The sequence below is a fragment of the Pteropus medius genome, unplaced genomic scaffold (genome assembly GCF_902729225.1).
Source record: "Pteropus medius unplaced genomic scaffold, Ma_sr-lr_union100, whole genome shotgun sequence".
In the NCBI taxonomy this organism is placed as follows: Eukaryota; Metazoa; Chordata; class Mammalia; order Chiroptera; family Pteropodidae; genus Pteropus; species Pteropus medius.
The window spans coordinates 2,782,193-2,804,094 of record NW_024342470.1 but is presented as its reverse complement, the minus strand read 5'-3'; the positions used below and the strand labels follow the sequence as shown (position 1 = coordinate 2,804,094).

General features: G+C 50.2%; 1 protein-coding gene and 1 pseudogene across 13 annotated transcripts in view; both read right to left on the bottom strand.

Moving 5' to 3' along the window:
* The window catches only part of AMPD3 (adenosine monophosphate deaminase 3), a 44,495-nt gene that overhangs the window by 4,839 nt on the left and 17,754 nt on the right, over window positions 1–21,902 (bottom strand). For all 13 annotated transcript variants that reach the window (XM_039863566.1, XM_039863564.1, XM_039863569.1 and 10 more), the window contains 10 exons: window positions 19,290–19,494; window positions 15,887–16,049; window positions 13,472–13,691; window positions 11,133–11,262; window positions 6,639–6,833; window positions 5,197–5,328; window positions 4,486–4,649; window positions 3,597–3,723; window positions 1,694–1,857; window positions 479–599 (listed from right to left, as the gene is read on the bottom strand). In XM_039863566.1, coding sequence (XP_039719500.1) covers window positions 479–599; window positions 1,694–1,857; window positions 3,597–3,723; window positions 4,486–4,649; window positions 5,197–5,328; window positions 6,639–6,833; window positions 11,133–11,262; window positions 13,472–13,691; window positions 15,887–16,049; window positions 19,290–19,494 — 1,621 coding nt within the window. The remainder of the gene's footprint in view (window positions 1–478; window positions 600–1,693; window positions 1,858–3,596; window positions 3,724–4,485; window positions 4,650–5,196; window positions 5,329–6,638; window positions 6,834–11,132; window positions 11,263–13,471; window positions 13,692–15,886; window positions 16,050–19,289; window positions 19,495–21,902) is intronic.
* LOC120603289 (uncharacterized) lies at window positions 10,827–10,942 on the bottom strand (annotated as a pseudogene).

The following is a 21,902-nucleotide window of genomic DNA, read 5'->3' as shown; positions in this document are numbered from 1 at the left end:
GCTGAATCAATAACAGACCATCCGAATGCCAGGCCATTCTCCCAATAGCCTTTAGAATGATGAGCATGGATATTAAGTTGCAGCACAGAAAAAATGCTAGTTATATAAAGGGACAAGGAATCAAAAATTTGTGTTCATTATCATAATAAGCATATTAGAAATATGCTCTAGAAAAAAGATGAGAATTGGAAATACTATGAAAGCTAATAATGGCTGTTTCGATTAAAGCAATACAATAAGGTTTTTTTTTTCATATTTCCATTTTTCGGAAAATCCAAATTGTGATATATTTAATAATACTACTTTCAAAATTAAATATGAAACTTGGATGACTACAGACACCCCAGCCCAAGCCTTTTAGCATCACTTGGCCAGAGGCACCCAAGGGGCGGACAGGAGCCCACGGGATCCTACTCCTCAGGGGGGCCCAGGGCAGGACTGTCATTGAAGGGCAGGAGTCTGTGAGTGGCCTGGTTACCTTCTTGAGGAGCAACCCATGGGAAATGTTGTCAGCAGTCAGGAAAGCAGACACGAGGTGGGTGATGGAGCCAGCCTCTCCACAGTGAGGCCGGAACAGAAACGTGCTTAGGCCTCGTTCCCTACAGGAAAAGTAAGGTTCTTGGTCATCGCTGGTCCACCCTGCTCAGGACCCCACAGGCCTGGGGCCTGCACCACCAGCTCAGGGGAGACAGTCACCCATGGCAGGGTCAGCACAGCTGACACAGGGCACTCTAAAAACTACCCTTCCCAAAATGCAGAGGCCCAGGCCCAGAGCTCCTCAGAGACAACAAACGCCATCTCTGGGAAACAGAGAGGGGGCCTAGTGGTAGAGAGACCCTGCCCTGTCTTCCGTTCACTCCTCCCCTTCCTCTCTTCACAGGCCTTGTAGCCCAGATTCATAGACCTTCAGAGCAGAAAAAGCCATAAGAAACCATCGAATCCAACTTCTTTGTTAGACAAATGGGCCAACTCAGAAAGTAGAATTAGAGAATAAAAGCCATTGGGCAAGTCAGTGGCAGAGCTAGAACTAGAGCCCCATCTCCAAAAGCTCAGCCCCGGACACCCCGACCCCAACACCAGGCCATCCTCTTTCAGTCACGGTGATATTCAAAACCTCCACTAGCACGGGCTCAGGCTGAGCTAATGAGGTCCCATGGCCCAGCAGGAGTGGGAGGGATGCTAGACTTGCAGGGAGGGGAGTAGATGGCTCAGTGTCCTTCTGTGCTGGGCACCCAGCTCCTGCCCTGTGCGCCTCCTCTGAGTGTGTGCACTGGTAGGAGCCCATGCATGTAAGATGGTAAATGAAAGCATCATGAGGGCATCGGTTTAGTCTGCTTTGTTCCATATGCTATGTCCAGCACCTAGGACAGTGCCTGTCACATAGCAGGCCTAATAACTTATTGCATGAATAATTGCACATGTGAACACTGTGTGGTGGTAAGTGAACATATATGTGTGTTGACATGTCCTGTGTCTGTATCATATCAGAGGGACAGGTACCCACATAGGTGTGGGCAGGTGTGTATGAACATGTATGTGTACAAGCATGGGGCTTGGCTTTGTAGTGTGTACTATCATGGCTGTTGTCTTGGGCATGCCTGTGTGTGTGTGGCCCTGTGTGGTGCACTGGGGCGTGTCCCTAGGTGTGAGGTGTGAGGGCCCGTGGCCCTGTGTGCAGGGCCAGCTCACCCACCTGCGGAGGTTGTTGAGTATCATGATGTTGGCATACATGTAGTACAGGTAGTAGCTGTAGGGAGGGTTCTGCTCACTGGTCCAGATATCCGGGCTGGGACTCTTCTCCGAGAACATGTGTTCGCTGTGCTTGGATTCATCATCCACACTGTCAAACCCTGTCACCTAGGCAAGAGGAGGGGTCCTACATCAAGCCAAGGCAGATGAGCTACCAGAGGCCTGGAGTCCAGGCCTCTCAGGTTTGCACTTCAGCTGTGGACCCCCTGGCCAGTCTGAGACCACATTCCTCCCAGGGAGGGGGAGTGGGCACAATGCCACCATCTGTCCCTCCAGGGCTTCCAAAGGTACCCAAGAGGGTGCTGCTAAGCCCCTGTGCGGTAGTGGTGACAGTGAGGGGACTCTTAGGCCAGGTGAAAAGTAAGGCAGCCATACCCACTGCCCATGCCTCTGATATGCCAAGGGGAGGCCAGCACTACAGGGTAGCAGCAGCCACTGCTGCTATAGTGGGGAGGGGATGGGTATTTCCTACGCACCTACTGTATGTCAGGCCCTGCTTAAAGTACTGAGCTCCCATTAGCTAATTTGATGCTCAGAGTGACCCTGGGAGGAAGGGCTTGCCTGTGAGCAAATCAGGGCAATTAAGGAGCTTGCCCACATGAGAGGACCAGGAACGGGACTCTCTGGCTATAGGGAGGATACCCTCGGGCACATCCCAGGTGTGGCCACTAAAATCCAGCTGTGATGTCTCACAAACGGGCCAAGGTGAGCCCTGTCCAAGACGGCCCCTTGGAAGCCTGAGCCGTCATTCTTGGGAGGAAGGTGGCTCTGCTCCCCAACTCCTCCCTGGGAAGTTCCCTGAGCCAGGTCAGAGAAGCTCAGGAGACTCCCAGCCTTCCGTTGCAGTTACACCTCAGCCGGGGGCCCAAATGTGCCCCTGGGGGCCCCACCCTAGTCACAGGCTTCCTAGTGACCCGATCCCAGAGGTCAGGCCCTGACCACAAATGACCTATGAGGACATAGCCTCTTAGCCAGCATGTCTCGCTCCTTTCACTCAGCCAAAGCTATGCTTTGGGAGGGGACCTCTGAAAGACTGCCCACTCGCTCCACGATTGGCCCAAACTTGGGGGCTCCCAACCCAGGCCCATCCTCCCCTTTGGGAGCCAGCCTCTCTCAAAAGAGTAAAGGACCATGAGGGTCTTGGCAGAATCTTCCTTGTCATAGAGCCATATGTGTCAAAGGAATGACAGGGTCCCCACTATAGTTCTCAGTGTGGCCTGGACAGGTGTGGGGGTCCAGAGGACCCCGAGTTCTGCTCTTTGCTCACTAGTTCCAGGCTTCATGAGAACTCTCAGTGCCTAACATAGGGCTAATGTCAGCCCCTCTACTGAACTGTATCCAACTGATGCAAGGCCTCGAACTGGACCTCCCGCAGGCCTCAAGCATTGCAGGAACAGGCCCCAGACTCTTGTCTTGACCCTTTTCCCCGACCTCTAAGCATTTTCTGCTCCAGGCCATTCTCCACACAACAGCCAGGAGGGTGTTTGTCTAAAACATAAATTCAACAATGTCTTTCAGCTCGTTCAAACCCTTTCCTGGTAGCTGCCCGCCACCCCACCCCACAAAACACACACAAACTCAATCACTCCTACTCCATGACCCCAGCCCTCCAGACTCTTCCCTGCCTCCCTCCTTGTCAGAAATCATGCTCCTAACCTCCAGCGGATACTGAACTTGTTTCTCACTGTCTCCAGCCACCTCTATTCTAGCCACCCAGAGGGAGGGCCCAGCTCCTGTGCCTCTCATGCCCCTTCAGGAGGAGGGAAGCAAAGCCTGCCATGACCCCTGGGGAGGCCCCTCCTCTCTCCACCACTGTGCACATCACCTGAGGCGCCACCTACACTTACGTATTTGAGAAAGAGGTGAAGCTCTCGGTGATCTTGGGGGTTGATTGTGGCCTCAAAAAGGGGCAGAAAGATGTTCTCCAGCATCTTCCCAAAGCTTGGCAGCAGCTTCTTCGACCTAAATATGTCACTGAGGAAAGCGAAGACTCGATGACTAAGAAAGCCCCACTGGCCGCCATGGCCCGCGGGAGAGCGACATCAGTCACTTCCGCAGTCAGCTCATGTCCCGTTTAAATACCCAGAGGAGAGTCAGAAATGTGGCTTGAACACAGATCCTTCTCATCCTCTCCAACTCTTAGCGAGTTCTGAAATACTAGGCCTTGGTTTGCAAACTCAACACCTACCCAAACCTATCAGAGAACTTCCTCAAGCCAGAGGCCATGCAGCAAGAAGGATGAAGGGATTCAGGCTGACCGAGGGTCTGAGAGATGAGTCCTCCTATTCCCCAGTGATACAAACTCTCTGCCACTTAGTTCAGTTTCCCTAAACCACAGGCCCAGCCCATCCAGAGGCAATGAGCCTCACATCAGCCGGACAACTGGAGAGGACAGTGGTGGTCTGAGTCATATCTAGGGAGTGGGCCGCAATGTAGGCCACCACCAGGTCACTCATATCCTGATGCTCACCCAAAAGAATATCCTTATCCTACAGTGAGAAGAAGATGGGCAGAAGTTCCCACTGGGCCCTTGCACATATAACTTCTTCAAGGAGTAAAAGTTCATCATAAAGACAACTCTGCCAACCACCCTTCCCTATGGAAAATCCCTGGAGAGAAGAGGCCTAAGCTGGCACTGGAACAGGACCCACCTATCGATAGTGCAGACTCAGCAGCCCATTCGGGACAGGTTGGAGCCCCAGAGGGCACAGGCAGAGAGCGGGCTGCCTCACTTACTAGATCCGGGGCACCTGGATGATCCAGCGCATGTTGGGTGAGTAGACCTTATGCTGGATGAACCAGCGGGCCAGGTTGGGCCACTCATCAGGACTGCGGCCGTAGATGGAGAGCCGTGGCTCAGAGTACTGGTACTTGCTCTCCTCCAGCTCCCGGGCCACCTCCTGACACCAAGAAGAACTCAGGTTAGTCCAAGAGCACCCCAGCTGCTAGATCCTGCAGCTCCTTCAGCCACCTGCTGCCGGGCTGAAGAGGCCTGATCTACATCCCCTTGCTGCCAAGTGAGCACTCACTCTGCCTCAGCAGATGCTCCTTCCTGTAGGGAAAGGCCTTGGGTCTGCACTGTCATACAGTACCAGTATGTCATACCGGCCAGGTAGCAGACAATGCTCCACATGGAGCTAAGCTCAGGCTGCCAAGTTCAGGCTGCGAACAGACAGGACAGCAAGCCTGAACACTGAGAATGCTCCCAAGGTGTATACCCTCCCCCTCCTCTTGCTTGCAGTTGGCACAGTGAACACACGCAGCACCAACTTGCCTGAGCTTAGGCAGCCAGTGCCAGAGCACCTCAGCCTTGCTGGAGCTGGGTGGTGGATGGACAGGGATTTGGGGAGGGGAAGAAGGCAAGGAGGCCATGTGCAGCCCCATCCTCTGAAGGCTGATGCTGTCAGGTGCCTGAGGACGGCTTGGAGAGGCCGAGGGCTCACTCACCTTAACCATCCGAGCAAAGTATTCTCCTCCCAGGTAGTTTTCAGTTTTCAAGTACAGGTCACGCAGCTCACTGGCCCCCACGGGGTTGTATTTGGAGTTGAACTTGTCAAAGCGATGGAATGTCTGCCGGCCCTGGAGAGAGGAGATCATCAGCCAGATCACCACATTGTGTGCAGCCACCACGCACATTCCCCTCTCCAGGCCTTATGTGTAGTCACATTGAAAGATGTCTTCTATGTCAGTTCTTGCACAAAATCTTGCAACGTCCTGGGCCCAAGACCATGTATCCTCACTTGGTCAGCCCTGGGTCCTTTTGTGATGCCCTCTGTGAAGAAGGACCAGAGAGCCTTGTGCTCCAAACAGCCATGGCTAGGAGCATGGCTGGCTGGGTAAGCAGAGAATACTAAACTATTGAACAATCAACAAAAAAGTGTGTCCTATTAAAGCTTAGACTTCATGAGGTACTTTCTCCACCTTACCTCACTCAATGCTTTGTTTGTTTGTTTAACACAGATTTTTTTTTTATTGTGGCAAAAATATACATAACACAAAATTTACGATCATAACCATCTGTTGTGTAACCATCCATCCATCTCCAGGACTCTTTTCATCTTGTAAAACTGAAACTCTGTACCCATAACAATAACTCCCCATTCCCCTCTTCCCCTCAGCTCCTGGTAACCTCTATTTTCCTTTCTGTCTGTATGAATTTGCTTATTCTAGGTACCTCATACAAGGAGAATCACACACTACTTGTCCTTTTGTATTTGGCTTCTTTGACTTAGCAAAAATTTTTCAAGGTTCGTCTATGTTATGGCAGATATCGGTACTTTATTCCTTTTTAGGGCTGAAAAATATTCCATCATACAGATACACCACATTTTGTTTCTTCATTCATCTGTCAGTGGACACTTGGGTTGCTTCTACCCTTTGGCCATTGTGGATAATGCTGCTATTAGCATCGATGTGCAAGTATCTGTTTTAGTCTCTGCTTTCATCAGTTCTTTGGAGTAGAATTGCTGGAACATATGGTAATTCCATATTTAAGTTTTTGAGGGAACTCCATTCTGTTTTTCATAGTAGCTGTACCATCATTTAATATTTTAATAACTGTAATACCAATAGTCCCACAGAATTCACCATTTTATAGGCAAAGAAATAAAAGCTTAAGTGAGTTGCTTAAGGGCACACAGCTCCTAAGTGACAGAAGTGGAATTAGAACTGGGACTTGCCTGACTCCAAGTCACATACTCTTTTCCCCTGTCCTATGACTGCTCTAAGCCCTGTTATTTTCTGAGGCCAAATAACCTCTCACGGTCTCCATGGCTAGAACAGAGCTACTTATACAGCCAGCCTCGCTCCTAGCACTATCATGGCTGCTTTTCAGGGGACTAAGTCCCCTACTAGGACTGCTTGAGACACCAGGGCAGAAGCTCACTCACCGCATGGACATCCAGCGAATCCACCGTGAGGTCGTAGGGGTCCATGTTCAGGCTGTCGAACACCTGCCTCAGGGTGATCTTCCGGCCCTGCTTCTCGGCCACGATTCTGTCAGGCTCCGTCTGGTACGTGTGCTTAATGAAGCGCAGCAAGTGCTTCTGGTTCATGCAGGCAGCCGCGTGGATGTGCGTGTCCACCTGCAACACAGCACTCACCAGTCCGTGAGCCAGGCCACCTCCCCTGGCAACGAGCATGAGCGCACCCAACCCTCCACGTGGAGCACAGAGCCTCAGCACTTTTGGGGCCATGGAGGCAGCCTGTACCAATGCCCCCTCCCCATTTCTCCTCTAGATTTTAGCACTGGTCTCCCTCCTTCTAGCCTTGCTGCCCAACATACAGCCTTCCATCATCAAGAGATCTTTTTAAAATGTAGATTGTGTCTGGCCACTCTCCTATTAACAAAATGGCCCCCATGTATTCAAGATAAAGCTCAATCTCCTTAGTCTGGGATCCAAGTCTTGCTTCAAGCCTTTACTCTCATCTGCCACTGCCTTGGTCTGTGCTCCAGCCATGACACACACTTCCAGATCCCCGAGGCCCCGTGCTATTCCACACCACGTCACTTTGCCCATGCATTTCCTCAGCCTGGCATTGCTTGCTTCCTCCTCACCAATATCATTCACCTGGAAATTTCTGACAACCTCCTTCATTTGAAAGCCAGCCCTGATCTCCCAAGCACAGCTGATCTCCCTTACTCAACCTAGGAACCTGGCACAGACTCTCCCTATACTGTATACATCTTCCTAATCCACTCTGAAATTGTCTGCCTACTCCTCCACTGGACTGGGAGCTCCTCAAGGACAGGAATCATGTTGGATGCACGTATGTCTCCAGAACTTTTCCAGAGCTTGCTACGATGTGTTAGTTAAATCAATGAATGGACAAATGAACAAATGAACAGGTGTTGTAGGTGCCAATAGTTTGGATGATATCTACATCTTCATATAACCCTGAGGACCCATCAAAATGCCCCACAAGACCCCACTCTACCCACCAACCTCCCATGGAACCCCCAGAGCCTTCCCTTCAGCTCTCAGCTCCTAAGAAACGGAGCCCTGGCTAAGCTAAGAATGGCCTAAGGTCATAGTAGGCACCCTGACTGCCCTTCCAACAGCCCAAGGGGCCTAAGGAGGTTCCCAGGGAGGGTGGCAGCAGCCTCACAGGCCAGGGTGCTGCCAGCCACCACATTGTGCTCTTGCAGTTACTGCTTCAGCCAGCTATGCACTCTGCCAGGGCTGGAGTGAGGAGGCACCTGCCCTCAGGCCCAGGAATGCTGTCCATCGCTGGCCAGTCATCTCCATGTCATGCCAAACCAGACATTTGATCTATTAAACCTCTTTCAGCATTATACCACACAGCCTATGTCATCGGCCACATCATCAAGGCCCTTCCTGCCATTAATCCTGCCATTCCTGCCAGAAAGACAGACATCAGAGAAATGAAATGATTTAAAGCACCAGAAGCATGGTGTAAATAAAGGCTTAGGCACCTCAGGGATGGGCTGGCCTCATGTGGATGCACAAGAGAAGGTCAGCCTGGCTCAGCGCAGCCGGACACAACTGGGCCCAACTACACCGGCGTGACTCAGCACGTTCTGGGCTTTCTGGCTGTGTCCTCCAACTGACCAGTGACACACTGCAGGGTGTGCAGCCTGTCCTTACTCTCTTACCTGAGTCACAAGATGAGGGAAGAAAACAACTGGACAATCCAGGAAGCATCCACACTTCAGAATCCCCAAGGGGATTATTTTTTTAAAAAAGTAAAAGACATTATTTGATGTCAGTGTTTTCAATTGATCAGAAGACACAAGCGTATTCCTTCTTTTATCAAAGACCTGGGTCTAAAACAGTAGAGTTTCCCAACAGGCCAATAGCTGGCCTCTAAGCCAACACTGACTGTTTCCATATCCAGGCAGACATCAATAATCAATTACAGCACTCTTTTCACTCAGCTGTGGGAGAAGCCTGAGGTAGCCACTCCCACCTGGTCAAGCTTGGCACAGAAGATGAAACCTATTTGCTATCCCCGATATTACCTCTAAATCAAAGTGGGTAAAGCCTAATCCTGCCCAGTTCTCAAGCAGCAAACACACTCAGCCCCTCGTCCTAAGCTCTGAGCAGAAAACAGTCATCATCTCAGTCACACAGTCCTGCTGTTGGGCCTCATGGTATCCTAACCCATGACCTGCTGCGATGTTGCCAGAACTTCCACAGATGCTACCCACATCCTGGCCATGCACAGCTCCTGCCTCAGAGCATGGCCCTAGCCTGCTCCTACAACACTGACAGACACCGTGGGAACACAGAGGCCACCCTCCCCACCCATCCGGGATTTCAGAAAGCCAGCTCTCTTCTCACAGTAGACACTTCCAGGACAAGATAACAGAGCTAGCCCCCAGGAAGCAGGAAGAGGCAGGCACAGGCCTGACTCAGAGCAGACCTGGGCCCATATTTATAAACTGACTGGTGCCAGAGAACAGGCTGCTGTGTCACACACAGGGGTCTAGGCCAGCTCTGTCCAGATAGCACATTAACCCCAGACTAATGGAACTCTCAGGATGTGCTCTGGTAACTGAGCCCCCACCTGGACTCTCTCCCACACTGTGGACAGAGAGCAGCTGGGTGGCCCAGGACCACCCACTGGGGCTCCATCTCAGTAGCAAACAGTGTCGGAACCAGTGCAGTCAACAAGGATAGCTCTGCCCCAGGCAGCAGGAAGCACTCAGGTCCAGAGATTCGCATACATGGAGGGCAGTGCTGCACTTGGCTAAGCGAGGAGTTTCCTCGGACGCCCATCTGGGCCTGTGCTGGACATGTAGGTGTGTTTGGGCAGGGCTGAGAGGAGCTGGCATAGAGACTACAGCACCCATCTGTCTGAACACCTGAGGCTCACAGAGAAGGAATAAATGGTGCTGCCAGGTAGGTGGTATCTAACATACAGCATTTCACCTCTGCCTGGAAAACCCCAAGACACTTCCATTTCTTAAGGATCTCATCAAAGTGGGAGTCCATGCCAGACCCCAAGATGCTTAATGGACATAATATTGGGCTTTTCCAGAGGGGGGCTTCCATCTACCACTGCTGATTCTCTCAGCCTGAGCTGGGCTTTCCCAGAGGAGCACAGCCTTCCCAGGCCTACCTTCCCTTATCAGAGTGGACCCCAGGGAGGGGCAGTCTTCCAGAGATCCCATCTGGGACAGAGGTTCCTATAGCAATGACAAACTCAATGTGACTCAGATGTGGCCATCTCTCTTCCAGGCAAAGCCAGCCTAATCCCATGAGCTTCTCTCCCAGATCACTATACTACCCTAGCCTCCTCCCTGCTTCCTCTGAAAATCCCCTGAGCCCTGAATGATCGAGGACCCCACAGGCCTCTGCAGCTTCACTCTCTCCGCAGCCCACCTCTCCCCCTACACCGAGCTCCAGCCACACTGCACCGTTTACAGTTATGTCAAAGCACTACGCATAGTCTCTCCTTTCTCCTACCACTCTCTCCCACATGGTGTTTGCATATGCTGTTCCCTCTACCTGGAATGCCATCACTTCCATTTCCCCTACCCCATCCTCTTCCTGGCTAACTCCTACTCTTTAAGTCAGCTTAGTTCTGGCATCTTTCTAAAAGCCATTCCTGTCACACTTATCACACTAGTAGTAATAGGCTGTGAACTTCCTATAGACAGGAAGTGACTCTTGTCCAACATTAAATGACCCTGAGCTTAGCACTCTGATCCCTAATCTCACTGTCTAAGAGTTAAACTGAAGAAAATGGAAAGGCTGGAGGCCACAATCATTTACCACCTGAGCCCAGGCCAAGTCTCCTCATCCACTCTGGGGGAGGGGTAGAGAGGGAACACATACATCTCCTTAAATACACCTGACCCCAAAGGAAGCAAAACCACAAACTCCCAAGTCCAAAAAGGTCTTTTTCTCTGCATGATGAATTTAATACATACTCTACCTTTAAAGTAACCTGGGCTCCACTCATGACTGATTAACGGGTCATGCCCTATTTTCCAAGGAAGAGGGCACATTCCAACAGATACACAATATGGGTACCAAGTACCATCTGAGGCACGGAGGGTGTAACGCCAGTCTTCCTTCTTTCTTTTTATTATTTATTATTATTATTTATGCCTACACCACCTGGTCTTCCTAGGTGGTCTCCCATACAAGTACTAACCAGGCCCGACCCTGCTTAGCTTCCGAGATCAGACATCGGGCTTGTTCAGGGTGGCATGGCCGTAGACCATGAACCGTGGCTCCACTGGGGTGCGAACCCAGGACCTTCTGCGTATAAAGCAGACATGCTAACTGCTACACTAGGAAACCACATCCCAGTCTTCCTTCTGCACAGACACATCATGCTGCTCTGGCCAAGGAAGGCCACAGGAGTAGCCCCAGACCAGCTCAGGGCATCCCAGAGGCCCGCTAACGCACCTTTCTCACATTATAGAAGTCTCGGTGGGGGTTACTCTTCAACTCTTTGAACTCGGACATTTCATTTAACATCTCATGAAGGCTGAACTTGGATTCCAGAAAGTTCAGTCGCCGGTGACAGTATGTTTTCCTGCAGGTTGGGAAGGGGGAGAAATCACAGCTGAGGAGAAGTATCATCAAGCTCTCCAGTTTGAAGACCTCCAGTGTCTGTGGGGACCGACTCTTGGGTGGAAGGCTGGGATGGAGCAGGGAGGGATGAGGAGGTTCCAGCCTTCCACAGACCCAGCTGAGCTGTGTAACCACTTCCGTGTGCTCTATGAAACGAGTGGGCAGTTGACACAGGGAGTGAAGCTAACTTTGCAACCTACACAGGTTCTCTGACTTCTGGCTGTCATGCTTAGGCAACTAATCTCTATTAAGCATCTATTTCCCACGAACAAAAATGGATATGGCAATGCCCAAGATTGACAAGAGGGTTAAATTGGTTTACGAATGTGAAGGGCCTGCCTTTGAACCAGAGTGGATGCTCATTAAAAGTCCCCCTCCTTCACCTCTTCCTTTTCCTTTCCTCCTGTCTGGCCTCGGCCACCTCTAATTCTTTGAAAGTAGTTTAACTTCTTCCCAGGAGATCAGTAATATAGTCAAACTATCAAGAGTTGCCTGCCCACCTTGACGAGCAGAGGAACCACCCTCTGACCAAAATGGCCTCCCTCAAACCCCAACACCCGAGGACTTTTCAACTCTGATGTTTGCACTGTGGGCAGACGAGGAATGTAGAGAAGTGTGTTACTAGGGCAGAAATCTCTGCTAGGACTGATGTCCCCCACCAGCAGTCAAAAGCCACTGGAGGTGGAAGTGCTCACTGATCGAGGCCAACTGCCAACCCACACCCAGCCCAGGTGCCTGGCCACACACCTGTGCCCACAGCCACACAGACCTTCAACCACAATTCATGTCATGTGCATCCTTGTCCCCCTCACAGGAACAGCAACCCCTTTGACATTCAATCACTCATACTTTCTTAAAGAGTAGCTGCCACCCCTGGAACAGCACCGCCATCTGTCTGCCAGAATGAGCCCCAGAGTGGAGCACAGGAGGATCTCAGAGTCAGAGGGATTTCAAAGGTCATTTCACCCAGTCCCTCTCCCCGGAAGGACTCACCTAAGAGCCTCCCGGACAGGACAGACATGGAGCACACACTCTCTTTCCCTCTCTCCCAAGGTTTCCCCTCAAAGTTCCTCACATTGGCTGAGGTGAGCCTCCAGGAACTGCCCCTTCCTACTCCTGGGTCTTACCTCTACCCTAGGATCAGTGAGGAACAAGACCCACTTGCTCATGTCCCCCCGGGCCCACTCTCCTTCTTTAGAGATTGGCCTCTCACCCATTCCTGTAAAACCCAGAAGGCAAGGCAAGAGAGAAGTTCCTCAGTGGTGACCAGCACCCTCTCCCTCCCTCAGACTTCCTGTCCTGCCTGGGCACACCCAACACAGCCACTTGGAGGCTCAGGGTCCAGGCATGCTAAACTGCCATTGTGGATTAGCTTAAATGCTCACCAAGAAGTGAGGGGCCAAAGGAAGGGATTAAGAAGTACAAACTGGCAGTAACAAAATAGTCATGGGGATGAAAAGTACAGCATAAGGAATTTGGTCAATAACATTGTAATAACTACGCATGGTGTCAGATGGATACTAGATTTATCAGGGTGATCGCTCTGTAATTTACACAAATGTGTCTAATCACTGTGTTGCATGCCTGAAACTAATACAATATTGTATGGCAACTATAATTGAGAAATAAAAAATTACTTAAAAAAAAAAATTAAGTGAGAGGCCAATTCAGGAAGACAACCACTCGCCAGGTCAGCACAAGCCAAGCCCACAATCATCATGGGGGTGGTGACACAAAGTTTCCAGGCTCCCTGCACTGTCCTCTGCAGAAGCATGGAAAACCCAACACCTGAAGCAACAGTCTTCATCACTCCTCCACCATCTAGAGAAATATTCTAGGCTGGTAACTCTGCAAGGCTGCCATCCTGCCTGGGGAGAGGGGTGGCAGCCATTCTAAAGTACACAGGTGGCCTCCAGCAAACAAAAGCTCCACACCTATGCATGCAGAAGGGACACATAAATCAATTCTAAGAATATGACAGCCTATGGTGAAAAACTGTTCCAGAAACCCACAAAGACTGGATAAAGGGGAAACTACTCTCTTTCTGGGATAGTCTGAGTGCGGGAAAGCCCAGGGTTAGCCTCTCTAGCTCGGTCCTACAGAATAGCACTCATGCAAGGAGAGGTGGACTGGGGTGGGGGGTAGGGGGGAGGGCGGAGAAACTGACTTACGTGGGGCCATCAGTGATAAGGGCCAGGATGTGGCTCATGTCCATCGTGTAGGTCTCCAGGTCGGGGTAGGGCAGGCTGTGGGGCTCCTGGCGCTCCAGTGTCTTCATGTTATCATACACGAAGAGGATGCCCCCCTGCATGCGGACCAGGTAACCTAGGTTGGGGGGAGCATCATCTAGGCAGTAAGGGTCTTCCTGGGGCAGTGGGGGAGGGTGGAAGTCTGCAAAACAGGATTGAGTGATGGCAAAGTGCTCTTGACCTCATGAGCTCATGCAGGCTCAAAAGTCACATTCTCGGTGAGGCCTATCCCGGTCATCCTATATAAAATCCAACTACCCCTAACCACCTCCAACTACCCAGCATTTCATATCCCCCTCCCTGCTTTATTTTGTCTCCTTACCACTATATAAAATAATTTCTCTTAGTTATCTCGGGTAGTATGTTTGTTTTGTGCACTGCTATATCCCCATTTCCTCGAACAGTCCCTGGCATATGGCTGGTAGTTCAATAAACTTTTAAAATTTAACCGAAATGAGTTGAAGCCTCCTGGGCACTTCAGGGATACCAGGCATATTAAAAAAGGCAGCTGTGTCTTCTCCTAACAAGAGAATAGGCAGCACCAGGAACTGCCTGGCGGGAGCAGCTGCCCCTGTCCTCCCACATCTGCCTGAGCCCAGGGCGGTCACTGGACAAGGTGAAGAAGCCAGTCCCCTCCCCAGATGAGCACAGAACATGGAGCTTTTCTCCCACAAAGCAGAGAATGCCATTGGTGGAGCTGTCTGTTCCACCCCTATGTTGAGCTAGCCCACAGGAGGCAGAAAACTACCCTGGGCTATTTCCCAGCTATGAGACATTAAATAAACCACTTTACCTCTCTGATCCTGTCTGCTCATCTGAGGATAACACCACCTGCCTTAACAGGCTGTTGTGAGAGCTGCAATAGCAGGTATAGGAAAATGCTCTGTAAACAGTAATGCTCTACACATAAATTGTAAGACATTCATCTCATTACTCTCATAATGAGTTTCTCTGACTCTTGATAAGCTCTGTCTCTGGCCAACGAACAGATTATACTAAACAGCAGTAGAACTGGGGGCTTCAACTCTGTACCTCAGCCAACCCCACATAGCATCCAGCAGCCCTGCTCGCCAGCCCAGGCAGGAGGAAAACCTAGAATCTTCATCAAAGGAAGCAACCAAGGTGGAGTGACCTGCCTGGGTGTCCGCATCAGTGCTCGGAACAGACTGCCCCTGGAGCAGATGTGACGGGTCACAGGGGCTGAAGCAGCACAGAGTTGGGAACTAATGTCCTCCCATTGGGCACTGCCACAGGCCAGCTCAGGAATTCCTAAAGTGTGCTAGTGGCCTATGAGGTGCAGGCAGTACAAAGGCCTGGGTGAAGCCACAGCCTTCACCCCAGCACACATATGCCCAGGACCCCTGGGTACCCTGCTTTGTGTAAAGTACATATTTGACAGTCATTTCTGTCTGCCTTTGCCAAAACTGGGGCAGGTGGGATCAGCTTCCCTCAGATAGACAGGGAAATGGGCCTAGAAGGGCTGAGATTTACCCAGGGCCCCAGGTGGTAACAGATGCTCAAAGTCCAGGTCTCAGAGCTTTAAGGAAGCCAGAGATGGGAGACATCTTGGCGCCAACCACACCCCAGGGGCAGCTATGGTTCTGGCTACTGTCACAGACCAGCAGGACCTCATCGGATCCGCCCCCACCAACGTTCGATATCAAGGTTTCCTGCTGTCCGCAATCATGTTACTTACAGCCTTTACTCCTCCTGAGTCCTTCACAGGCCAGTCTACCAGAAACCACCCTGCCCTCTCTAATCTCCCTTCCCCAAGTTCCATGGCATAAATGCAGCTACTTATCGAACACTCACTACATGCCAGAACTGCACTAAGTACTTCACATGCATTCTCATTTAGTCCCATAACAGGCCCCTTTTACAAATTGAGAAACTGAGGTTTGGAGAAATACCTTGCCCAAGAAAGTGGCAGAGCTTAGATCAGAATACAGGTGGGTTTGACTCCAGGGCCTACTTTCCCTGCCCAGAACATGCTCCTTCTCTTTGTACCTACCCCGACGCCACCACTAATTCAGCATCTGCTGTCTGGTCGTGTTGTTTCAAACACCCTGCTAAAGACGGCTTGTCTCCCTAGAGGACTCCCTGGAGGTCTTTCGCCTCTCTCTTAACTCCCACAGCTCAGCTCCACCCAGGGCCAGGCACACAGTACACACAGACTCAATCTTGGGGAAGCCAGCAAACTCGATGTAAGAGAAGCCGATATCTGAGCACCACCCTTAAAACACCACCCAGGGGAAATACATCCAGCCAGTAAAAAGTCCTGACCAATTCTTGGACCGTTACCCACTTGGGACCCCACCTGTAGCCACAGCATTGTACCTGGGAGACCTTCTTCCAGAGGTGCCGTGTGTGCCCACTGATAACCCAGGTACTGGGCCGTGGTCCGCGGGAAGTGGTGGTAGGCGAGGCGGGCATACTTCTCCCTGATCATCAGGGCCTTGGCCAAGCTCTTGGCGGCCTGCTCATAGTCTTCCACAGTGATCTGCAGAAGGTGTTCAGAAGAGTTCATGTAGCAGGCCTGAGACCACTGTCCTTAGCAAGGTCTGTTGAAAGGTTGGCCCTGGGCTTTTGGGAGTATTCCCACCATTCTCTGACTAATAAGAGTGGCTCACCACACCTAAGCTGTTTGTACAAACATGATGGTTTATGCTGAACACCTATTTCCTTCTGGCTGTCTGAAATGTGGGGATGTGCTATGCAGATGTGTGACCAGCCTCACTAAAAACCTTGAGCTCCGAGTCTCTAGTGAGCTTCCATGGGAAATGACACTTCATGCATGTTGTCACAGTCCAATGATGAGGAGTTATTTGTGTTGTACTGACTCCACTGAGAGAGGGCCTTCTCTAGACTGCGCCCCAGGGACCTGTTCCTGGGCTGACTTTGCTCTGCATCCTTTCATTATAATAGATCTTAGTCAGAGGACAGCTATGCGCTGAGTCCTAGGAGTCCTCCTAGCAAATGACTGAACTCAAGGGTGGTCTCGGGAACCCCTGACACAGGAGGAGAGTTAGGGCCGCTGGGAGAAAGGCAGGTACTCAGGCCTGCACACTCCAAGGCCAGACTCAAGTGCTGCTGATTAAACTACATATCTGCTGTTGCACCCAGCACATGAAGAGGCAAAGCCTGGACCACGCCCCTGATGAGGGTGAGTATCATCGTTTCAGTGGAGAAAATACATGGATCCTTCAGAGGTGAAAATAAAAACTTCTGTGTGCTCAGTCTGCTGCTTTGCCAACGCTAAGCTTTTGATTCATCTGGCAACCACCCCAACTCACCCAGTCAACAAGCACTTATTGACATATGCCATGTGCCAGACCCTTTCTATAGATTTTATTTGATCCTCACCACAATCCATTTCACAAATGGGGAACTGAGACCAAGAGAGGATAAATCACTCACCAGGAAGTTACAAAGTCAAACTTCAGACTCTGATCTGATTGAAACCCAAAGCCCAGGGATGTTCTGCTTCCCCAGAGCTGCCTCATATTCAAAGATAAATGAAGTAAATTCCCACCTGCCAGTGGGCTCATTAATCTTAGTCTATTTGGGAAGGATGTGTGTGGCAGAAATCTGAATGTGCTCAGGGTGACAAGCAGCTAAACAGACAGTCATAACAGTGGATATGTGCTGCAGCAGAGGCGGGTACAAGATGTAAGTAGAGAGCAGAGTAGGGAGGGCTGGGACCTGGATGTGTCTTCTGCTTTAATAAAAAAAAATTTTTACTTTTGAAATATTTACACATACAGACAAGCACTATAGATAATATGACAGACACCCAGGTATCTACCTAACAATTTAAATATTTTTTATCATTCTTTCAGCTCTCTTGTATGTTTGAATAAATAAGTCTTTGCAGATAGCTAAAACTCCACCCTCCTCTCTCCCCCACACCATTCCATCCTCAGATCAAGGAAGTTGGCATATATATTTCCCAGACATGTTTTTATACTTTAACTAAATATCACTTCTTGCTTTTTGTTAAGGAGGTAGCTTCTCCTTTCCTGACTCCAAGTGTCCCCATGAGGATGTGTTAATTCCACTTTACCTCTTCCAGTGGATAGCTTTTGAGAGCAGCTGGAATAGGTGGGCAGATGCAAACACCTTAGACAAAAATATCCCCCTGCCAACAACAAAGCCAAACACTTTATGTGCAGAACTGATGGACTCAGCATGGCAAGGGGCTCAGGCTATGGCTAAAGATATCAGAGAGGGATCCCAGGGGACCAGCAGCCACCAACCAACTTGTAGGCACCGCAGGCCTCATGCCTGGCAGCAGACCCACTGGGGGCCGAGGAGATCTGCAAGGTCAGCCTGCCTGTCCTACACTTGTAGCTCTCTGGGGACCAACTGCCCAGTTCAGGGCTCCATGCCCTAGGATATGCCAGCCAGGAAACTGACTGAAAGAAGCTAGTTAATGCGGCAGGCCAACGTCCTCCCATTTAGCTAGCGGTCAACCCACCTCAACTCTCCCTTTCCACTTCTCGGCCCACCTGCTGGAGGCTGGGTAGAGACCAAGGACTCCTGGTCAGGATGCTGCACCATCAGAGAAGGCCTGTACTGTTTCAAATCCAACCCAAATTCTCACCCATCAGAACTTAAATAAAATATTGCATATCCACACCATGGAATAGTATGCATTTGTGAAAAAGAACAAGAGAGTTCTTCATCTATTGATATGGCATTATCTCCAAGATGTACTGCTAAGCGAAAAAAAGCTCGGCTCAGTAGTGTAATGTGTACAGTAAACTACCATTTGTGTAAAAATAAACTATGTGTACCTAGTGGGTGTACAGGTATTAAGCACAGGTATAGAGGCTTTCTATGCGAGAACACACAAGAAACCAAAACCAAAGGCTGCCGAGGAGAAGAATTGGGTGGCTGGAAAATTGATATGATTTTTGTACCCTTTAAATTTTACAGCATATGCAAGGATTCTCTACTGCACAAAAAATATTATATATTTTTTAAGTTAGGGAAAAAATGGTAAGAAAAGTAGTACACTGCTTTGCTTTCTCAGGAATACTACATATTCTAAAACTACTGTTAAAAAGGAAAGAGGAAGAGAATAACAAGGCCAGTTGAGGCACAAGTAGTAGACTGAGGACCAGGGAGATAGAACCAAGCTTAACCCTGGTACTAACTCAGTGATATTTCTCTTCACAAAGCAATAAAAATGCATCATCCAACCAGGAAATTAGCACATTTTCAGTGACCGCGTTGACTGACTTGGTGTATAAATCAGCTTGTTCACTTTCTCACCAAGACCCTCTCTTCCTGGTTGGGAGAAGAGCCTGTATTTAAGGATACTGAGCTTTAGCATGTGGGAACAGCCAAATCAGCAAACCGATCAACGCCAGGACTTTGAATCCATTCAACATTTGGGAACACTAAAGGGCCCATACTGGCACCTTCCTCAATGGGCTACGGGGACAGAGAACACATGGAACTGGCAGGCCACGGTGTGCCAGCCTGCAGCCCTAGGTCATCCTCACAGGGACGGATAGCACCCTAGACACACCCAAACCCCAACCTCAGCCAGGGCCCTCCTTCTTTTCAGACTCCAGTGCTTCCTGCCCACCACCTCCCAGACACCTAGACAGGGCCAGGCTTTGGGGCTGGGCATGACCCCAGGGGCTCACGGGGCCTCAGCACATAGGCGCATATGACCCTCACGCAGCCCCCAGGGGAGCCCACAGAGAGTGGGAAGTGGGAGGCACCTTACCCCGGCACAGTAATCTCCACTGATGGTGACCCGCTGGAACTCGGGCATGGCATACGGTGCTGGCGTGGGCTGGGAAGTGTCTCCCGGGAATGCAGGGGTTGCGGGAGGCATGGCTGGACCGGCTGTCGGGGGACCCTTCCAATCTTGCTGCGTTGGCATTTGCAGAGATAGGGACTGGGACCGAATCATCTTGAAACTTTTCTTTCTAAAATCCAAGGACAAGGAAAAGTGGGAGACATCAGCAGCTAACTGGGGTGAGTGATAAGGAGTCTTGTTATGCACATGGCAGGAGAATCTGGTGCTGGCCCTACCATTAAGAAGATCTAATCACTTATCTCTTCCTATTATATCTCTTTGCATGAGATACAGAACAGCCCTTCAGACACTTCTCCCTACAGTTACTAAGAATGGCTGTGGGCTGTTTGTACTGCACACAGAGCATTAGAATAGGCAGAGTCTCCAGAGAGAGGGCAGACCACCCTGCAGAGGTCTAACACTGAGAACAGGTGAGGTGAGGATGATGTCAAATCAACCAGCATGCTACTTTCAGAAAACCCAAACTCTAAGTCCCAGCACATAAGCAGTCTCAGGAAGAACTACAAACAGGGTCACAGAGAGAAGTTACACTGTATTTCACAGAGTTTGAGGTTTGGGGCATTGGAACCAGAAGACGTCATGACGATGGACCAGTTCCACCTCTTTATTTCATAAAGAAGGAGGCAGGGGCCTAGAGATGGTAAAGGGCTTACTCAAACTCATGAGGCAAGATGGCAGCGAGCCCTCGGCCTCTTCTCTCTCTGGTATCTGCTCTACCCTGTCATTCCCGGTGCTCCTTCCTCAAGCCTGACATGCGCAATGCATGGGCAGGCACAGATCTGTGTCTCTGCTATGGAAAAGGAATTAGGCAGCACCAATTTTAAGTCCCTCTGGACCTGTCGTCTTGGCACCAAAAGATGACTTCACAAACTCTTGGAGAAGTGGGCACAAGTTTGGTTTTAAACACTATAAACTCAAGCTTATTTGCAATGCTGATTTGTGAATACTCACCTTCTTCATTAACTAAATAACGTTTTATATGACAACACCCCAAGTCCTAGGAGCCCCAGGAAGGGAGTTAACAGCAATGCAGAGAAGCCATCAGCACTTCCTTCTCCCACGTCTCTGCTTCAATGGAACCCAGCCCCCTAGCATTGCCACCCAGTGGTGTCCAATGCCAGGAACAAGGTGACTACTTGCCCTACCTTGTGCCAGAGGGCCCAGCAGCCTGCTGGGTATTTATCCCACCACAACCAGGGCCTACAGCCACCAGCAAAGGACTCAGTGATAATTGTGACCCACCAGAGTCCACCGGACCCCTCCTCTTCTCTAGGCACCAGTGATACCTACAGGGTGCGGAGAAATCGGTTAATCTCTATAAGGGCCTCATGGCTCACAGGAAGCAGCTGTCTTCCTCCTGGCTCTTGGCCAGGTCTCCTTGCAGACCCCATGACGATTTTTCAGGAAACACAGTTCCTTCTGCTGTTTATATGTCCACTGCTTGTTATGGTTCTTATTCTCTCTTTGGGGAAAAGGCTGTTTACACCTGAAAAATAGAAGTGGCCCCTTTCCAGGAGTCTGCCTTTGCCCAGCGCCTGCATAACAGGTGCACTGGGTTGTTTGGGAAACTCAGCCTGAACTTCAGGAGGCTCTGGCCCAGGCTTCCCCAAGTCTGTCATCCATTCGTCACACAGAGCTGAGCCAAGGAAGATGCCAACTCATGCCAGTCCATCATCCCTCAGAGGCAGGTTCACCTTGAGCAATGAGGTTCTCATTTTGGCATCATTTGGACACTCACACTTAGAGGAGGAGCCATTACTTTGGGCTCCTTCTCACATTCTGACAGGCTCCAGTGGGTCCCATGAGACTCTGGCTTCTGTGTCACTCACATGCCTGCCAGGTCACTGTTTTTAAACTCTATGCCAACTTCCCACATGCCTCAGCCAGTGCCGCCTGAGGGCTGGGCCTGCCAAGAGAAGCAAGGTGACGCGTTAAGTGAGCAACAAGTAAGAATGGTAAAAAAAAAAAAAAAAACCAACTCCCCCCACAATGAGAAAGCTGGAAGGCTGCCTAAGCCAACATCCCATCAGGCTTGTCCTCGTTATGTCCATATCTTCTGCCCCAGTGAGGGAGCCAGTATGCACCAGCTGGTGTCCAAAGAATTCTTCTTCCTGAAGACATCCATTATGGCTCCAGCTTTGGTCTTCAGGTGAGCCCCCGATGTCACCTGTGAACATCTATGGGCTGGAGCTCAGACTTTGCAGGCACAAAGTTTAACAACAGATAGGCCGACTCCTCCTCAAGGGCCATCCGCCACAGGCAAGGATTTGGAATAACCAGAGCTAACCATTAAGCTTGTATCTCCGAAAATTGGAAAAGCTAAATGGAGCCCAAGGAGAGGGCTCTATTTTCATTTTCTATAATAAATTGCTACATTTAATTTGCATAACAAATTGCCACAGCCTGGTGGCTTCATACAAGCCCCATTTACTGACTCACAGTTCTATAGGTAAGAAGTCTGGGTGGGTCTGGCTGAGCTCTACACTCAGGGTATCAAAAGGCCAAAATCAAATGTTG